General features: G+C 34.3%; 1 protein-coding gene across 4 annotated transcripts in view; it reads left to right on the plus strand.

The window, feature by feature from the left end:
* Window positions 1–16380, plus strand: part of RFX3 (regulatory factor X3) — a 341608-nt gene that overhangs the window by 270584 nt on the left and 54644 nt on the right. For all 4 annotated transcript variants that reach the window (XM_005683704.2, XM_018052027.1, XM_018052029.1 and 1 more), the window contains 4 exons: window positions 6005–6126; window positions 7826–7938; window positions 12048–12163; window positions 12601–12755. In XM_005683704.2, coding sequence (XP_005683761.1) covers window positions 6005–6126; window positions 7826–7938; window positions 12048–12163; window positions 12601–12755 — 506 coding nt within the window. The remainder of the gene's footprint in view (window positions 1–6004; window positions 6127–7825; window positions 7939–12047; window positions 12164–12600; window positions 12756–16380) is intronic.

Here is a 16380-nt window from a genome sequence, read left to right on the forward strand (position 1 = left end):
GGAAACAGGCTTATTTAATTTTGCTTTATGCAAGAAGCTCACTAATTTATTTTTTCTGAGATAGAGCTTCAGATGCCCTTTTTTGTTTTTGTTACTGTCTTGCAGTCAGGTGGAGTCATGTTGTCATTCTCCAAATAAAGGAAGAGTGGAAGCATTCCTCTAGATCAGTTTAACAGAAAGGACCAGCTATACATAAAAGAAGTATCATAAAGGTGTCATACATATGTGTAACAAGAATATATCAGTTCTACATAGTTAAGCCTAAATTACGTACAATAGGAGAACTCAGTGAAGGAATTCATGAGCTAAGGGAATTGTATTTGCTTCTTTCAACAGTGCATTTTCAGCACCTAGGAGAGCAGTGAGCATCATTTGTGAAATGAATAAAGGTTCCACAGGCTTCTGTTCTAGCCAGCAGCTTCAACCTCTTCCCTTCCCTGCTTCTCCCACATTTCCTACTGAAACTGCTGCAATGAACTCAAATACTCCCATTTGAATTTAATTTTTCCTACTCTCGTTTCCCAATTATAGATGTAGAGCTAATGACGAGACAAATATAGAGCTACCAACAAAGATTGAAGAGTTGTAATAACTGTCATTAATCAGCAGGGTTGATGCTAGAAGTCAAGATAGAAACATTTTCAGTGTGACATCAAGAAGTCCATTACTATTCTGAAAAGATGGCACTCAACATTATTTTCTTCTGATCTGTTCATGTTTATATCATTTGATTTACTTCATACCTCAAGTCACCTAAGAATTTTCTGGGACAATTTTTCCAAAGGGAATGTCATGATTCCTGCAGAAAATTTTAGCCTTTTGTCCCAGTTATGAGCTCAGCATTTAGGTTTGTTCATGGCAGATCTAATGATTTTGTACTCTCTATAGTTATAAGCATAATGATGACTCTAAATGCCTATACAGCTCAGATTTTACATCTTGCTTGTGCATTTTTTTCCTGGTTCAAAGATACTTGTCCAAATGGTTCATTTAGTCTGTTGAAAATCCTTCTACCTGTTACTATTAGTTGAATGTAATGGTAAATATATACCCTTCTTTGCCTTCCATTGAACTCCTTCAGTGACTATATGTGTGAGATTATTGACAGAATTAGATATTATTTTACAGTAGAGTTACAGCTGTCCAAGTTCTAAATAACAGCTATGACTAACCCCATGGGGGAAGATTCCTAATAATTTTCCAAGTTTCTTTGTTAGTGACAGGTTTCATGCATAACGCTCAGCTATTAAAGCATTAGAGTTTCTTTGATTTCTTAATCATTAACAACTTTAGCTTTGATTGCCCATGGAGTTGCAAGCTGTTAAAATTATAATTTGCCTCTTACTAATTTTGAAACCAAGGGCTGTTTGTTCATTTGATGTAGCACAGGTCTTTATCAGAGAATATACAACTCAAGAGCACTAAGAATCTACTATAAGAAAGCCTATTATAAAACAATAAATTTGTAAAAATAAATGAGAGTAAAAGGAGAGAATTCTTAAACACTAAAGAGTTTTGTTTTTTGAAAGATTCAACAAAATTTTTTCAGTAGAAAACATTTTTTTTTGTAATTTTAGTATTTAAATAGTGATTATTTTATTTAGAAAAGATAGAGACATGGCTGGTTCTTGTTGATGTTTGACAGAAAACAACAAAATTCTCTAAAGCAATTATCCTTCAATTGAAATATAAATTTTAAAAAAAAAGATAGGAAATCTGAAAGCTGTGTTTCAATGCTAAAAGGTCACTTGAAATTCAACCAGAGCTAAGATAATGTTGGATTATCATGTAAGTCAATGGAATATTAAAACATCCTGGAAAATTCTATGTACACACAGCCTGTTCAAAGCTATTCCCCTACAATACTTTACCTATAGTAAAGTAGGTATTTGTTATCTAGGTTTTCTGTTTGTTAAAATCAGTTGATGGTCTGATACAGTGAAAGGTGTTACCTTGAGCATTCATTCATACATTCATTTAATCATCCACCATCTATTCAGAGATAGTTATTTATATTCCAAATATAGTTTATTGAAAAAGTTGAGAAATGACTTATAAAAATGACTTTTCTGTAATGTTATGGTTCTATTTCTACAACATTTGACTGAATGAATTTATTATTGGGCCAAGATGCTCCTATAGATTGGTTCTGTGAAGACAACCTAAGAAATATATGAGAAGCTAGTTAAAATAATAAATTCCTAATCCCCATTCTCAAAGATTTTGTTAGATAGATCTAAAGTAAGCCTAGCATTTGAATTTTTTTGAAACCTACTCAGATACTGATATTTAAATAGCTTTCAAAACCTAATATAATATCATCTATCACTATTTCTTCCAAGAAGAGTCAGTTACCACATGTATTTGTTCATCTTATGTTTAATGTGGCTATTCAGCTTCCTATTAAACTCCCTCCTTCTCTGGGAAGCCTCAGTGCTCTGAAGTAATGGCAGGGATAGGATGTTATCCTTAGCTAGGACGTCAGGAAAATGAACATCCAGCTTTCCTCAGTTCAAAACTTCTAATTTCTTGGGGTTTCTTTCTAAGTATCAACTTAGTACCAGGCAATACCTGGCATTTGGAAATGCCACTACTGGGAAAAGTCAGCACTGCCTGGAAGCTCTCTCTTATTTATAGGCCCACACTCATACTGTTCTTATATATGAGCCATATATCTGCCCTTCCGATGTCATTCTTTTTTATTATTTATCTCTTTGGCTGCATCAGGTCTTAGTTGTAGCACGTGAGATCTTTTGTCGCGGTGCTAAACTCTGGCTGTGGCACACAGGCTCAGTGGTTGCAGTGAGCAGGCTCCAGAGCGCACAGGCTTTAGTAGTTGTGGATTGTGGGCTCTGAAGTGCTTTGAAGCATGCAGTCTCTCTAGTTATGATGTGTGGGCCCTGTTGCTCCATGGCATATGGAACCATAAGTTTCCTGACTGGTAATCGAACCCTGTGCTCTGCTTTGCAAGGTGGATTCTTAACCACTAGACCACCACAGAAATCTCTTTTGTCATTCTTTATGTCACAAAACCCTCCCAAACTTGTCTTCACAGCTTTTTCTAAAGAGATACAACATAAGCTTCTGACATATAGAGGTCCTGTTACTGAGGCAAAGGGCTTCTGTGGTGGGAAGAGTGCCAGCAATGTAGGAGACCTGGGTTTGATCCCTGAGTCAGGAAGATCTGCTGGAGAGGGAAATGGTAACCCTCTCCAGTATTCTTGCCTAGTAAATCCCATGGATGGAAGAGCCTGGTGGGCTACAGTTCATGGGTCACACAGAGTCAAACACAACTGAGTGACTAACGCTTTATTATTACCCAGGGAAGCAAAAATAGAAACACTTAGTGCATTTTCACCCAATCCATTCAATCCATCATTCACTTTGCAACCTTTACTCTGTGGTTAGAATTAAACCTCCTATTGCCCAGTTTTGAATGTGTTTTCTTTTTTTTTTTTTCTTCACCTCTTCTTTATAAGATTTGTTCTTAAGTACTGACCTGTAGAAATTTCTCCAGAATTAACTTTTTTCCTTTTTGTCTACAAGCTAATCTTAATGAATTTTTGAATCTCCTGTATAGTAGAGTATACCTCTAATCAGTGCTTCCCACTCGATATCATTATTATTAAGCATAATCATTCATTAATTATAATGTGTTGTGATTTGAGTGCTTGTTAAAAGTACCTCTTTCTCATTTGGAACTTCTGCTGTCTACATCTTTCTGAGGAAGTAGATCATTTTCCTTGCAGACTATAGGCTTGCTAAGCACAATGTGCAAGTAGAAGATGACACACATGTGTACAATGTCTGTGTGTCAGTCTAAGGTGAATATATGTCATATTCTTTTATGGTCCTTGATATTTGTGCCTACTAAACATCTGTAGTATGCTAGATGCTGTGCAGGACAAAGGAAACTGATAAAGCATAGCTGGACAAAGTCTAATAATTACTCTCTCACCCTGCATTGAAAATTAATATAATTGAAGACTGTAGGAAATATTTCCATTTTGCTCTTCTCTAGAGTAAGTAATTCCAGTCCCTTTAACCACTTTTGTTTATTAATTCTATGATCCCCAAACTCTATTACATAAATGAAGAAACGTGGTTAAACAATTTTAGCTTCTTTTATTAGTGATATAAAATTTCATAGTTGAAAAAAGGAGGCTAAAATCAAATGAAACCTGGAATGGATCAATAAGGATAAAAGCTTCTCTAACTGTATTCCCTAAAGATAAAATCATTAAAGTCTTCTAGAACAGAATGGTTAGTAACTGCTCTCCCACAAAAGTACTCAAAGTTCTTGCCTCACAAAGGATTTTTTTTTTTTGCCTCTCTAAGATGATTCTTTAAGGAGGGAAAAAATCAGAAAAACATTCTTTTTTTCTTTTAAATAAATGGCACTTCTAGCATACTACAATATTAAACCATGTGTTATCTCTTGATGTGGCCCCAATTGAAAAGTACTTTCAGATGTTTTTTTTCCATTATATAAAAGAATAGGGTTGAGTTCTTTTATATCATTAGAAGGTAACAACCAACATTTTGGTGTACAGGGTCATCACTAAAATAACAAGAATGAAGCTGAAGTGTGTTGTATCCTTTGTTCACCCTGTTCATCTTCTGACTTTATTTTTGCTTTTCATATAGTTCTTTGTGAGATTCCTGTCACATAAAAAATACAAGTAAATGTCACTATGAGTGACTCTGCAGTTTTTCATGAAAGTTTCATTTATCTAAGTCATCATAACATTCAAGGTTGAGTTACTTCCTAAGGCAACCTCAACATTAGTTTGTGTGATGTTTCACCAGATCCATTCATTTCCTATCTGTTGTCAGACTGTAGGCACCTTTGAGTATATCTTGTTCATTTATTGGGGACATTGCCACTCACAATAATTTCACATAAACACACTATTAACAGTTAGCTTACAGTATCAGTGTAAGAGTTAAATATCTGGATGGTAAGACTATTAGGTGGTTCTATTTATAAATATATTTAGAAATGGAGAGAAATGGAAGGACAAACAACATAAAGTACATAAGTGTAGATAAATTTATTGTAGATTTTAACATTTTCTTACATTTATCTGTTTTTTTAATTTCTAAAATGAATAAAAATATTCGAGACCTTAGAAACAGAAGAAATTATAGTTGCTGCTTATTTCTTATTTTATATTTGCTTTTCTTAGGAGACTTACCTATGCATTTTTCCTATGGTATTTCTCTCCCAAGCATCTTTCTTTCTTGCCTATGCTGTTGAAGTATATTTTTTCTGTTTTAAAAGTATGGAAAGTTCTTGAGGTTATATGACTAGGACCTAAAGATAAATGCATAACTATAGGTGACTTTTATTCTTTTTACTTTTTAAAATTTGATGACTCAGGTTTACAGATGGATTTTTGCATGCATTTTGCTACAAGCTGATGCTTATGGTCTTTATATTTGCAGATGTGGACAGAAGTCAAGGGAGATGAATGTGTTGAGATGCATGGGAGGCTTTAGGTGATATGGAAAACAGTATGGTTGAGTTTTAGGCTGAACCACATTTTGGAGATATTAATTAAATAAAGGCCACTTTAAACATCTCTCAGGCCCAAACTCTTAGATTTTAATTCAGATTCACATCCCAATGTATTTAAAATGTTTCTCCCTTGATCCATTGGCCATTAAGAATTATGTTCAAATAGTGTATTAAAAGTATAATCATGGACTTCCTTGCCACTGATGTCCAAAGAAATACCTCATAACTCTTTCATTCTTAGCTAAATTTCTGAATTTTTGAAAATGGGTGCCCTTCCTGAGTGCTTCTCCTTTTTTCTTTTTACAATTTAAAAAATTTCCTCATCCTAACTTTATGAGACTATCAAGGAAGAAAATCTTTTACAACTATCATGAGACAGTTAAAGAAGATAAAACAAAATTGAATGCCTTGGGAGTTTTGTGTAGTACAAAAATGCAAGGAATAATTTGGTTTATTTGTTTTTTTCCCATCTAATATTTCTAGGTACAAGCCTATGCAGAAAGTTGATGGGGTTGCAGATGGTTTCACAGGAAGTGGTCAACAAACAGGCACATCTGTTGAGCAAACTGTAATTGCCCAAAGTCAACATCATCAACAGTTTTTAGGTATGTTAAGGTGTAATGCATATTAGTTGTTGTTAGAATTTTGAAAACAATAGAACTGCAGTAGTATTTTATCCAAGTACAATGTCTTTTACAGATATTACATAGATTTTTTGTGTGTGCTGAAACTGTGCACATTATGTGATAGTTCTAGTTCATTTCTACTTTTTTGTGTCCACTAGACATTTTTTAAAATCTCAAGCTATGTAAAACTTTTAAATTCGTATGAATTAAAGGCTCATTTCTGTGGAATTGTTTCCCAGAATTTGTATTAATTGGGCGTTTGTGATCAAAATTGTGTTGTAGTTTCAAGTATTAGTAACTTCAAGTGCCAAAAGCAATTCTCATTTCCTATGTAAAAAGTTGCATGTGCATACAATCTCAGGTTAGAAAAAATTATAAACTTTTAAGTAATTTATTCTTTTAAATTGATCATAGTATTTCCTTTTTTTGTAATTTTGTAAATGGTATACATGTTTCTTGTTACTTAAGAGTTAAGTGGAACTTGAACATTTTGCATATTCCTGTAAAAGCTAAACGTGCAGAATGCCATTTTACACTCTAATTGACAGCTTTTCTAGAGATGAACGTGCATAGTTTTGGTGCAACAGATCAAAATTAGTAGAATATATCAGAGTGTGTGTATGTGTCTGTGTGTGTGTATATGTGTCTATGTGCACTTTCTGACAAAGACAACTAAAATGTACTCTCAGGACAGAATAGCTACTGAAGTATCAGAACATTATGGCAGCATTCACAGACTAGAGTCTTCAAGTATATTCTTATAGACGTATGAGCTCTCAACACGAATTTTTATGTTTCTTATTTTATGCTCTTATTTCAATTTTAATCTTTTTTTTTTAAAGCATATTTTGGATTACCTAGAAGATTAGAATGAATACTGTTCTGAAAATTTAGTTTCCACATTTGTATTTGAATTTATGATAAGGCTGGCACCAGAGTGTATTGCATTAATTGTCCAGAGCTAATGAGAAAAGAACAGACTTACTATGTAAATTACAGCTTCATCCCAAGGGAAGGCTAAATGATGTCCCAGTGCTCTGTGTGGAGAAAAGTTTCACAGCTCATTTGAATATAGGAACATAATGGGAGAAGCAGCCACCATGAAGTATGTGTTGGTTGTCAAACTCAAAAGTTTCTGCACTGCAGCAGTCAATACCATATTCATGTCATGAAAGATTCAGTTATAGGACAACATCATCATCTGTCATATAAATTAACATTGTTAAGTTTAATTTTTTTTTTTTAGGTTTCTTTATACTTACTTTGTAGGTCTTTGGGTTTATGATTATATGAGAAGTATAAGCATAATGAGTTTAAAGCTAATGTATTTTATATACCTAAGTAACAAAATGATAAAAATAACTAAAATTTATACTGGCCAGCTCAAGGTATTTTTCTTATCATAGGGGTCCTGTATTGAGAGACACTATGATATGTTATTTCCAGTATAATCATAGTGAAAATTTAGTTTCTCCAAAATTTTAAAACTATTCCCTCTATTCTTCTGTGCTGCTGCTGCTGTAAGTTTTATTTATAAAATACTAGTATGCAAAGTCCTTGCTTTTTGCACCTCTGACCTTTTTTTTTTTCCTTTTTAGTCTGCTTAAATTTTCCTTCATTAGTCTTTAATTGACACCATCCACAGTAACTTTTTTCCATTGTGTTGTCATGGTAACAGATGCATCTCGAGCACTTCCAGAGTTTGGAGAAGTTGAAATCTCTTCTCTGCCAGATGGTACTACCTTTGAGGATATCAAGTCACTGCAGAGTCTTTATCGAGAGCACTGTGAGGTAGGTCTTTTGAAAACATAGTATGGACACAAGCTAAGTTTTTCCAGACAACTGGCTAAAACAAATACTCCAACATATTCCTAGAGGACAGATGAAGTTAGTTCATATTTCTTTGAACACTGATAAGCTGTTTTTTTCTTGTCTCAAACTGGAGAAGTGAAGAATGCAGGAAGGGGAGAATAAGTTTTACTTTCCATCCTCTTATCCTAGTCTGATACGAATCCTTTGAAGCAGTTCCACTTCTAGGTACTCATCCTAGAAAAACGCTTACATGTGGTTGAAGAGATAAGTGTATAGGGAACTTGTTCATTATGGTTTTTAATTAAAAAGATTGATTATAACTTCAGTATCTAACAGGGAACTGAATAAATAAAATATGCTATCATCTTTACAGTAAAATATTATGCAGTCATTAAAAGGAATAGGCAACTCTAAATCTACTTTTGTGGAACAAGCTCCAGGATTTATTTTTAAGAATATATACAAGACGTAAAACAGTGAGTAAAGCATACTGTTGTTTTCATGAAAAAGAACATGCTGTATACATCTCTCCAGAAGAAAGAACAAAATATTAATGCTGGTTGCCTTTGGGATCAAAACTGAGTTTAAGGAGTCAGGGGAAAGAAACTTAATTTTTTAATATACCCTTTTTAATCTTCTGAATTTTATACTGTAAGTATGTATTTTTATCAAAACAATTTTCTAGAAATGTTTATGCATTCCTTCCAGGGATTATTGAGGCTCTAGTTTTGCTTGTTTCTTTTTTGCCCCTTGAGTCTTCTCTTCCTGTTTTCCATCCCTCCTCCTGTTTTCCATCCCTCCTCCTGTTTTCCATCCCTCCTCCTGCTTCCTTTCTGATTATCCCAGATCAGAATTGGATACATTGTCTCCAGGAGGTGAATTCTCTCCAGGTCCACATATACTGGCCACTTACCTGGCAGAAAGAAGATAGCAGATTGCAATAGGAGTTTTCTAAAGTATCCCTCCTTTTCAAAGAGGAACTGTTTAGAATTTAAGTAGCTTTATTCCAGGGCTATTTATGATCTACTTAGAAGTAAAAGATAATCCTTGGGCAGTCCTCCTGACTGCTGACGATGCAGTATGTAGTGAGAAATCTCAGCTCATAGCATTCACAGGTTTTTTTTTTTTTTTTTTCCCACTCCAGAAATAAGAACCGCTTGAGTGAATCTGAGTGCTTGTCAAGGGTGCTAGGTTATTAACAACCAAGGGCAAGTTCTCTCCTTATTAACAAACCATGTGCCATAAGTATTTTTCAACATGTCCCGCCAGTTTGTTCCCAACATTTCTTGTTATGATGAAAAACACTGTCCATTTCTCTTCCACAGCTATACTTTTTCCAGTATTAGATAATTTCTGGATGATCCTTACTTATCAAGAAAAAAAAAAAAGCTTCTTTCTTGCTTTCTATGTGAATACCATGTCTGTTCAAAGGTTTATGTAAAGATGCTCTAATCATTTTCTCATTGCTCTATGTTCAGGTGAAACTCACTTCAAGCAACCCAGCCTATACAAATATAATTTAGATTTTTTTTAAGTTTATCATATTATTCAAAATACAACTTGGGGAATGATTATTTACAACTAAAGAATATACACTAAAATTAATCTAAATGAAAAACTCCCCCAATAAGAAAAAAATATTATTTGGATTATAAAATTTTCATTAATTGTCAAGAATACTCTATATGAGGGCTTCCCAGGTGGCACTAGTGGTAAAGAGTCTGCCTGCCAATACAGGAGACATTTGAGGCATGTGTTCCATCCCTGGGTCGGGAAGATCCCCTGGAGTAGGGTATCGCAATGCACTCCAGTATTCTTGCCTGGATAATCTCATGGCCAGAGGAACCTGGCAAGCTACAGTCCATAGGGCCACAGAGAATTGGATGCAACTTAGTGCGCACACACTCTATATGAAGAGAAATGAACATTTATAGTAATTAATCTACATGGGAAATGGCAGTTCATAGAATGATCCTCATTTGTTTCAGTTACCAGTATTCATGACCACTTTCGTGGAGCATAAAGTCTTCTATGAAAAGGAAGTCCCTAATTATTGTTTCCTGTCACACTTCTAAACTTTTGATGGACAGGTGCTTGGGTCTCAGATCCAGTCCTGTAAGTGGTTGTTTGCTTTAGGCTAGTGGCGTTAGGATTATTTTAAACTATATTTGCCATACATTTCAGTCTGAACAAATTTAAAAGTGGGTGGACAAATGACAAAACGTTTTATTCATTTGTGAATGAGGCTGATACAAATGTCCTTTCAACAGAATTATTTGAGGTTATTTAATTTGAAGAGATACTTAATTTAAGGTGCACTGAATTTGTTACTTGTCTTATTTTATTTCATATTTCATATTGTTTATGTTTTTAAGAAAGAGTAGCATACCTATTTTGACTGTTATTAGGAATTCTCATAGTTGGTTTATCAAAGATACTTTGAAAGGATCACTAGTTATGTAAGGAACAATATAAGTTTCAACACAAGTTGCTCTAACAGTAATTTTTCCTTTCAATATATGCATAGTGTTCTTACAGCAGTCTCATAACTAGAGACATATAAGGTATTAGATCAGATATTACTAGTTGCTCCATTAATAGAGGTCTGTCAGAAGAAGCCTAAGTTAGAATCTTTTGAGAAAGCAGCTATAATAATTTGCCTCCTGAGAAGGTTTTGGGTTTTGCTGGGAGCAGCCACATCTGGATGCCCTTTACTTTCAGGGCTTGCTTTTGCATTTGTATTGTTGCTGATATTAAAGGGTGAGGAGTGTGATATTAATTTGTCCCCTTCCCTTCGTTTTCATTATCCAGCTACTTGCAACATTTCCTACTAGTTCCCAGAACATGCTCCCAAACAAATTTTCCTTAATATTTGACTTGGTCTCAAAGTGTCTCTGTATAGAACATCAGTTATTCTCTGTACCATGTACAAGGCCAGGTCTACACAGGTAGCACATACTCCAGCATTAGGAAGTCGTGGCTTCCTCTTTCTTCCTTAGATGTTCAGATTGATTCTCTAGTTGCTTCTTACTGTCTCTTAGTTTCTGTGAATTTTGCAGATCTTGAAGGTGTTGTTTTACGTGTATTTGTTCTCAATGCTGATGACATCAAACACATTACACTGAGGACTTGTCTTTTATGCTCAAAATAATCATAGAATCACGTGATCTTTGCACAAATAAGTTATTTAGTTTTACGACTGTTTTTATCTGAAGGCAAATTTGCAGACTAATTGCAGTGACAGGGTGAAATTAAATATGATCATCAAAAGCTAATGAAAGTGGCAAATTTTAGCATCATTGAAAAAAATATCCTGATGCAGCTGGAGATCTAAGAGATAAAATTAAGGAGAGGGAGAGGTGAGGCTCATGCCCTCAAGGTTAGAAAAGGAGAGAGAGTCTTATAGCTTCTCTCTAAAGGGAGTGTGTGCAAAGAGGATTGAGTGGAAGGCACTGTGTGACCACAGAGAGGCTTCTTTTCTGCCAAAACAGGCACTACCCTTTGAAGGTCAGCCTAATTCTAGTTTCTACCCCCAGCCTCTGCTTGGCTAGGAATGCTTCAGAAGCCATGGTCTGCAGCCCTAGATCAAGCTAACTTAGCCCTAACTCCATCTGCCACGCACAGGCACCTCCACACCTTTATCTTTTGCCCTCTTTTAAGACCAGTGAACACAGTCCAGTGAAGGCTGATGTGACTCAAATCTATGTTCTGTGCCCATATGAATCTGAGAATAATAAGAGTGGAGGCAGCCAGGGAAGCAATGGGTTAATGGGTGAAAGAAAAGTTAGGGAAGCAAGCATGAAAATGGAGAGAAAAGAGGTAAAACATAAGGGTGGGGTGTGAGGTCATTTTGAGAGGAATACAAGTTACCCTTCTTAATCATTTATGTATGAGATATTTTCCTCCTCGTTTCTAGCTAATCTCTTTTGTGTTCCCATTTCCATTGGCAAAACTTAGTCCAGTTTCACTATGTCAGTTTATGAGCCCAAAAGTGTCTTTACCTTTTAAGTCTTATTACAGTATGTACTCCTCACACATCCGCATACGTAATTTTGTAAGGTAGTATCGATAACCATTTTGTTTTGTAGGCAATATTGGATGTTGTTGTGAATCTTCAGTTTAGCCTGATAGAAAAATTGTGGCAAACATTCTGGCGCTATTCTCCCTCAACTCCAGCTGACGGCACTACCATTACCGAGTCAAGGTCAGAATCAATATGCTTTTCCAATTTGTTTTCATGGCTGAGTAGATGTCACAGCTAATAAATTAGAGATATGTATACCAGTTGTGAACCTTACCTGATAACCTTAATTGAAGAGATTGAAATAAACCACAAAGTACTCTCTTGAGGTTTCAGCGTGTGTATTATAGCTCCCATTTTTATTGATTTGGGGGACTGCGGTAGAACTATTTCATCCTCATGGGTTTAGTATCATATCTGCCTTTCATACCGTCAGAAAGTCTTAACGTGCATAGGCAGCTCCGGGGGAGTATTTTATATATCCAGCCGTATGGCACCAGGGCAGTGGTGGTATAGTTCTAACCTCAGTAATATTTGATAAACTAAAACTATTTTTAAAGTCCATTTTCTTTTTTATCCTCATTTGCCATCTATTCATTTGCTACATTTATTCACACCAGCAATCTGAGTGAAATAGAAAGTCGACTTCCGAAAGCAAAGCTGATAACTCTGTGCAAACATGAGTCTATCCTGAAATGGATGTGTAACTGTGACCATGGGATGTACCAGGCTTTGGTGGAGATTCTCATCCCCGACGTCCTTAGACCTATTCCTAGTAAGTTAAATGCAGACAAGTACGGATGCTTTTGTTCTCCTACATTCCACCCAGGAAGTTTCGGGTAGTGACGTTGCAAACTAGAGTGATTCTAATCTCATTTAAATTTGCCACGTAGAAAACACGCAACACAGAGTATTGCATGAAAGCAGCCTAGAGCAAAACTGTAGATAAGGGAAAAATTCTGTTTTTCAATCTTTCATTTTTTTTTTTGATGAAAAAAGACAACCTAAAGATGTGCCAGCCCTGATGACTAATTGCAAGAACACTCCCAGGTCAGTCAACCAGTGTGAAAATCATTCTACCCAAGGACACAGTGTCCTTTATAAAACCCCTACTTTTTGAAATCTGTGATTGCTAGACCAGCCTCTTTCATGGTTGCTTTTGATTTGAAATGAATTTATCTTGGTTTCTACTGAAGTTGAATTTCTTCATAAAAGCATTTACTTTGTCACTGACATCATGTTAAAAACTACAAGTGCAGTTTCCATTAACAGTAATGGTTAACTGGCATTTTGAGAGAAAAATCTATGTAACTGCAAGAGCATTGTATTCCCGCCATGAAACAAATAGGAATTACATAGATAAGTTAGATTACTTTTTTAAGTGATAGTGCTTTTTAAGCTACCCTGTTGCAAACAAAGCTATTTTTTTTTCTTTTTTGCAAGTGTCAGTCTAAAAACCACTATGGATACATATGTTGGAAGCAGTTGAAAAGATTTTAGGTCTACATCTTTATGAGCACATGCTAGTAAACTTAACCTTTAGAGAAATGGAACAGAATTGCTACTCTACAGTGACATTAATAAGGTAAAACAATCTTAGCTTGTATAATTAGCAACTGTGTACTTCAAGTACACTGTTCGCAGTAAATTTGTATTAAAGTATTCCAGAAAATATTAATATAGGGATTTAGTAAGAAAAGGTGAAGATTTAACATTTGTATGTTTATACTTTCTTTTAAAAAATATGGTAGAGTGGAAGATATGTATGTTTCCCACCACCTTAAAAAGTATGCTTAGATATACATGAACATGCACATAAACATACATAAATATGTACACAAATTAGTTTTTTAAAAATTCAGCTGCATAGTCTCACGTTGTTATAAGTTGCTAATATCTTCTCTACTGCACCAAGTTTCCTGACTAAAGATTGATTAAAAGTGACATTGTCATGGAAAATTTCAACATGTAAATTCTCTACTGATTTATGTTTCAGAATCTGATTTTCCTTGTTTTTGTCTTACTCCCCGTGCTCTGAGTAATAATCTCTAGAGATGTTTAAGAAAAGTTGCATAGGGTAGCTCATTAGCCTATGACATCTTGCCACCAATATAAATTTCTCTCATGAGATATAAGAAAAAAATGCCAGTGAGCACCTTCTTTGAGGCAAATCAACAACATCAGTATTTGTTAAACAATTCTAAAATCTGTTGCTTCTATGTTAGCATCACAAGACTAACTTGTAAACTCAGCAGTTACCTAACATAAACCATGTATCAAGTTTAGATGGTTTTAAGTCCCATAATTTTTAAGTACACAATACACATGACTTTTGTTTTTCACAAATTTTTATTTGAAAAACATTTTATTCTGTCTCTGCATTCAGAGAACTCAAATTCAGGAATTTTTATATAAGTACATTTTTATAGTTTCTCTGAAATTACAAGATTCATTAATGTGCCACCCTACCAAGTAAATTTGGAATTTTAATTCCTGTTCTATAATAAGATTTAACAAAAGTAAAGCTTAAAATATAGTTTAAATCACAATCTTCTGATTGTATGCATTTTTATATTAATCATAAGCAGGCTGAGACAAGTTAGCTTTAGAATAGCTTTAAATTTCTAACCATCCATTCATGAGAAAAAGTTGTCAGTCAATCTGCACAATTTAATCTGACATGAATCCCTATAGAGAGAACAAACTTAATTTTATTTTTGAAAATTTTATTTTCCTGGCTACTAGTACTTCACTCTACCATTTACTGTCCAGATGGGATTCCTTTTTTTAGCCAAAAAAAAAAGTTTGCATATCACACTAATTTAAAGTCAGCTTGAAGCTACTATACTCTAAAATACATTTATCTGAAAATAGAAAAAATAAAGTGAAGTGTAAAAAAATTGTATAAGGACTCAACTGGTAGCACTTAAATGTACAATTTATGATTTCAGTTAAAGGTGACCCAAAATGTCATATAATACAAAAAAAAAAAAAAAACTAAAAATCATTTGAGATATAAAACATACCTTTTTATTTTATAATCTCCCTAGCATTAAATTTGTTTAGACAAAAGAAGACCCATATTAAAAATTTTAAAGTAGCTTTTCCCAGTTCTTGGTTTTTTCAGATTAGATAATTATTAATTAGAGAAAAATACATAATACAGATAGTCAAACTGAATCTTGAACAGAATTTTATTGACTTTCAAAAAGGGTCTTTAATTTTTTTTCACTCTTTTTCATTTCCATTCATGCCTGCCCTCCATGGTTCTAGTACATAATACAGCAGAAAAATATTTTTCTTTCTTTTTTCTTTTTGACTAATATGGGAAGCTTTGGAAATTTCAAAACCTTAGCTCTCAAGAAATTTCCAACTCAGGGTTTCCAACGGATGATTCTCATGTTTAAAATCTGCACTACTTGAGTATTTTTCCAAAAAAAGATAGCCATTTAAATCTTTTTTGTCATTTGACCACTTAAATAAATAACTTTTAAAAATTATCTTATTATTGGATCAGTATAATTTATATCTGATGCAAGGAATTTGAGTAAGCTAAATTATGTCTAACTCTGCTTTAACAAAAGTAATAAAGATGCATGTCAGACTATTTTGAGCACAGAAGAAAAATGAGGGAATTTGATCCCATCATTTACATTAATACTCTTGGGAGCCTTGAGTAAAAATGTGACTTCTCTGTCTCTTATCATGGACTACCAACTGTACTACCTACCCGCATTATAGGGAACCCACAAGGATTTGCTTTGTGTTGTGGGTGCTTCAGACATTTATTAAATGTCTTAAATTACTTCCTACACCTTGTAGCCTTGGGCACAGATGAAGTGAAATGCTCTGACTGAGTTACTTGTTGAACAAGAGAAGAATTTTGTTTCCTATCACAGTAAGGGATCTCAGTAAGCAGATCCCTTAGAATAAAATCATCATAGTCACCCCTGATACTGGAAAATGCTTCCAATTGTTTTATGACCACCATAAAAGTTGCTCTCATGGGACCTATACTTACTTAGGTTTTAACAGAGATGCAAGGAATATGGAACAGACTATTTTAGGAATATCTTAAGAATATTGGTCTCTGTGACAGCAGTTTTATCACAGTAATCTTTTATCGCTACCTGCCAGTGAGATGGAGAATAGTTATCCAGAATATCAAGTCAGGCAATTTTAATTTTACCTTACTTTTCAACAACAGTGAGAGAGAACTACTCTAATTGACATGTTCTAATGTAAAGAGATGCATAGAGAAAGAAAGCTTTGCATTATTTTCTTTCTAGCTAAAGAAATGAAAATAAGAGCTTGAAAAAAGTCACCAGATTTCTAAAGACAATACTTAGCCTTTGAGCAAAAAGCTGTTTTTGAAAAGAGTATTTTGTCTAAGATAGAAA

The sequence above is a fragment of the Capra hircus genome, chromosome 8 (assembly GCF_001704415.2).
Source record: "Capra hircus breed San Clemente chromosome 8, ASM170441v1, whole genome shotgun sequence".
Taxonomy (NCBI): domain Eukaryota; kingdom Metazoa; phylum Chordata; class Mammalia; order Artiodactyla; family Bovidae; genus Capra; species Capra hircus.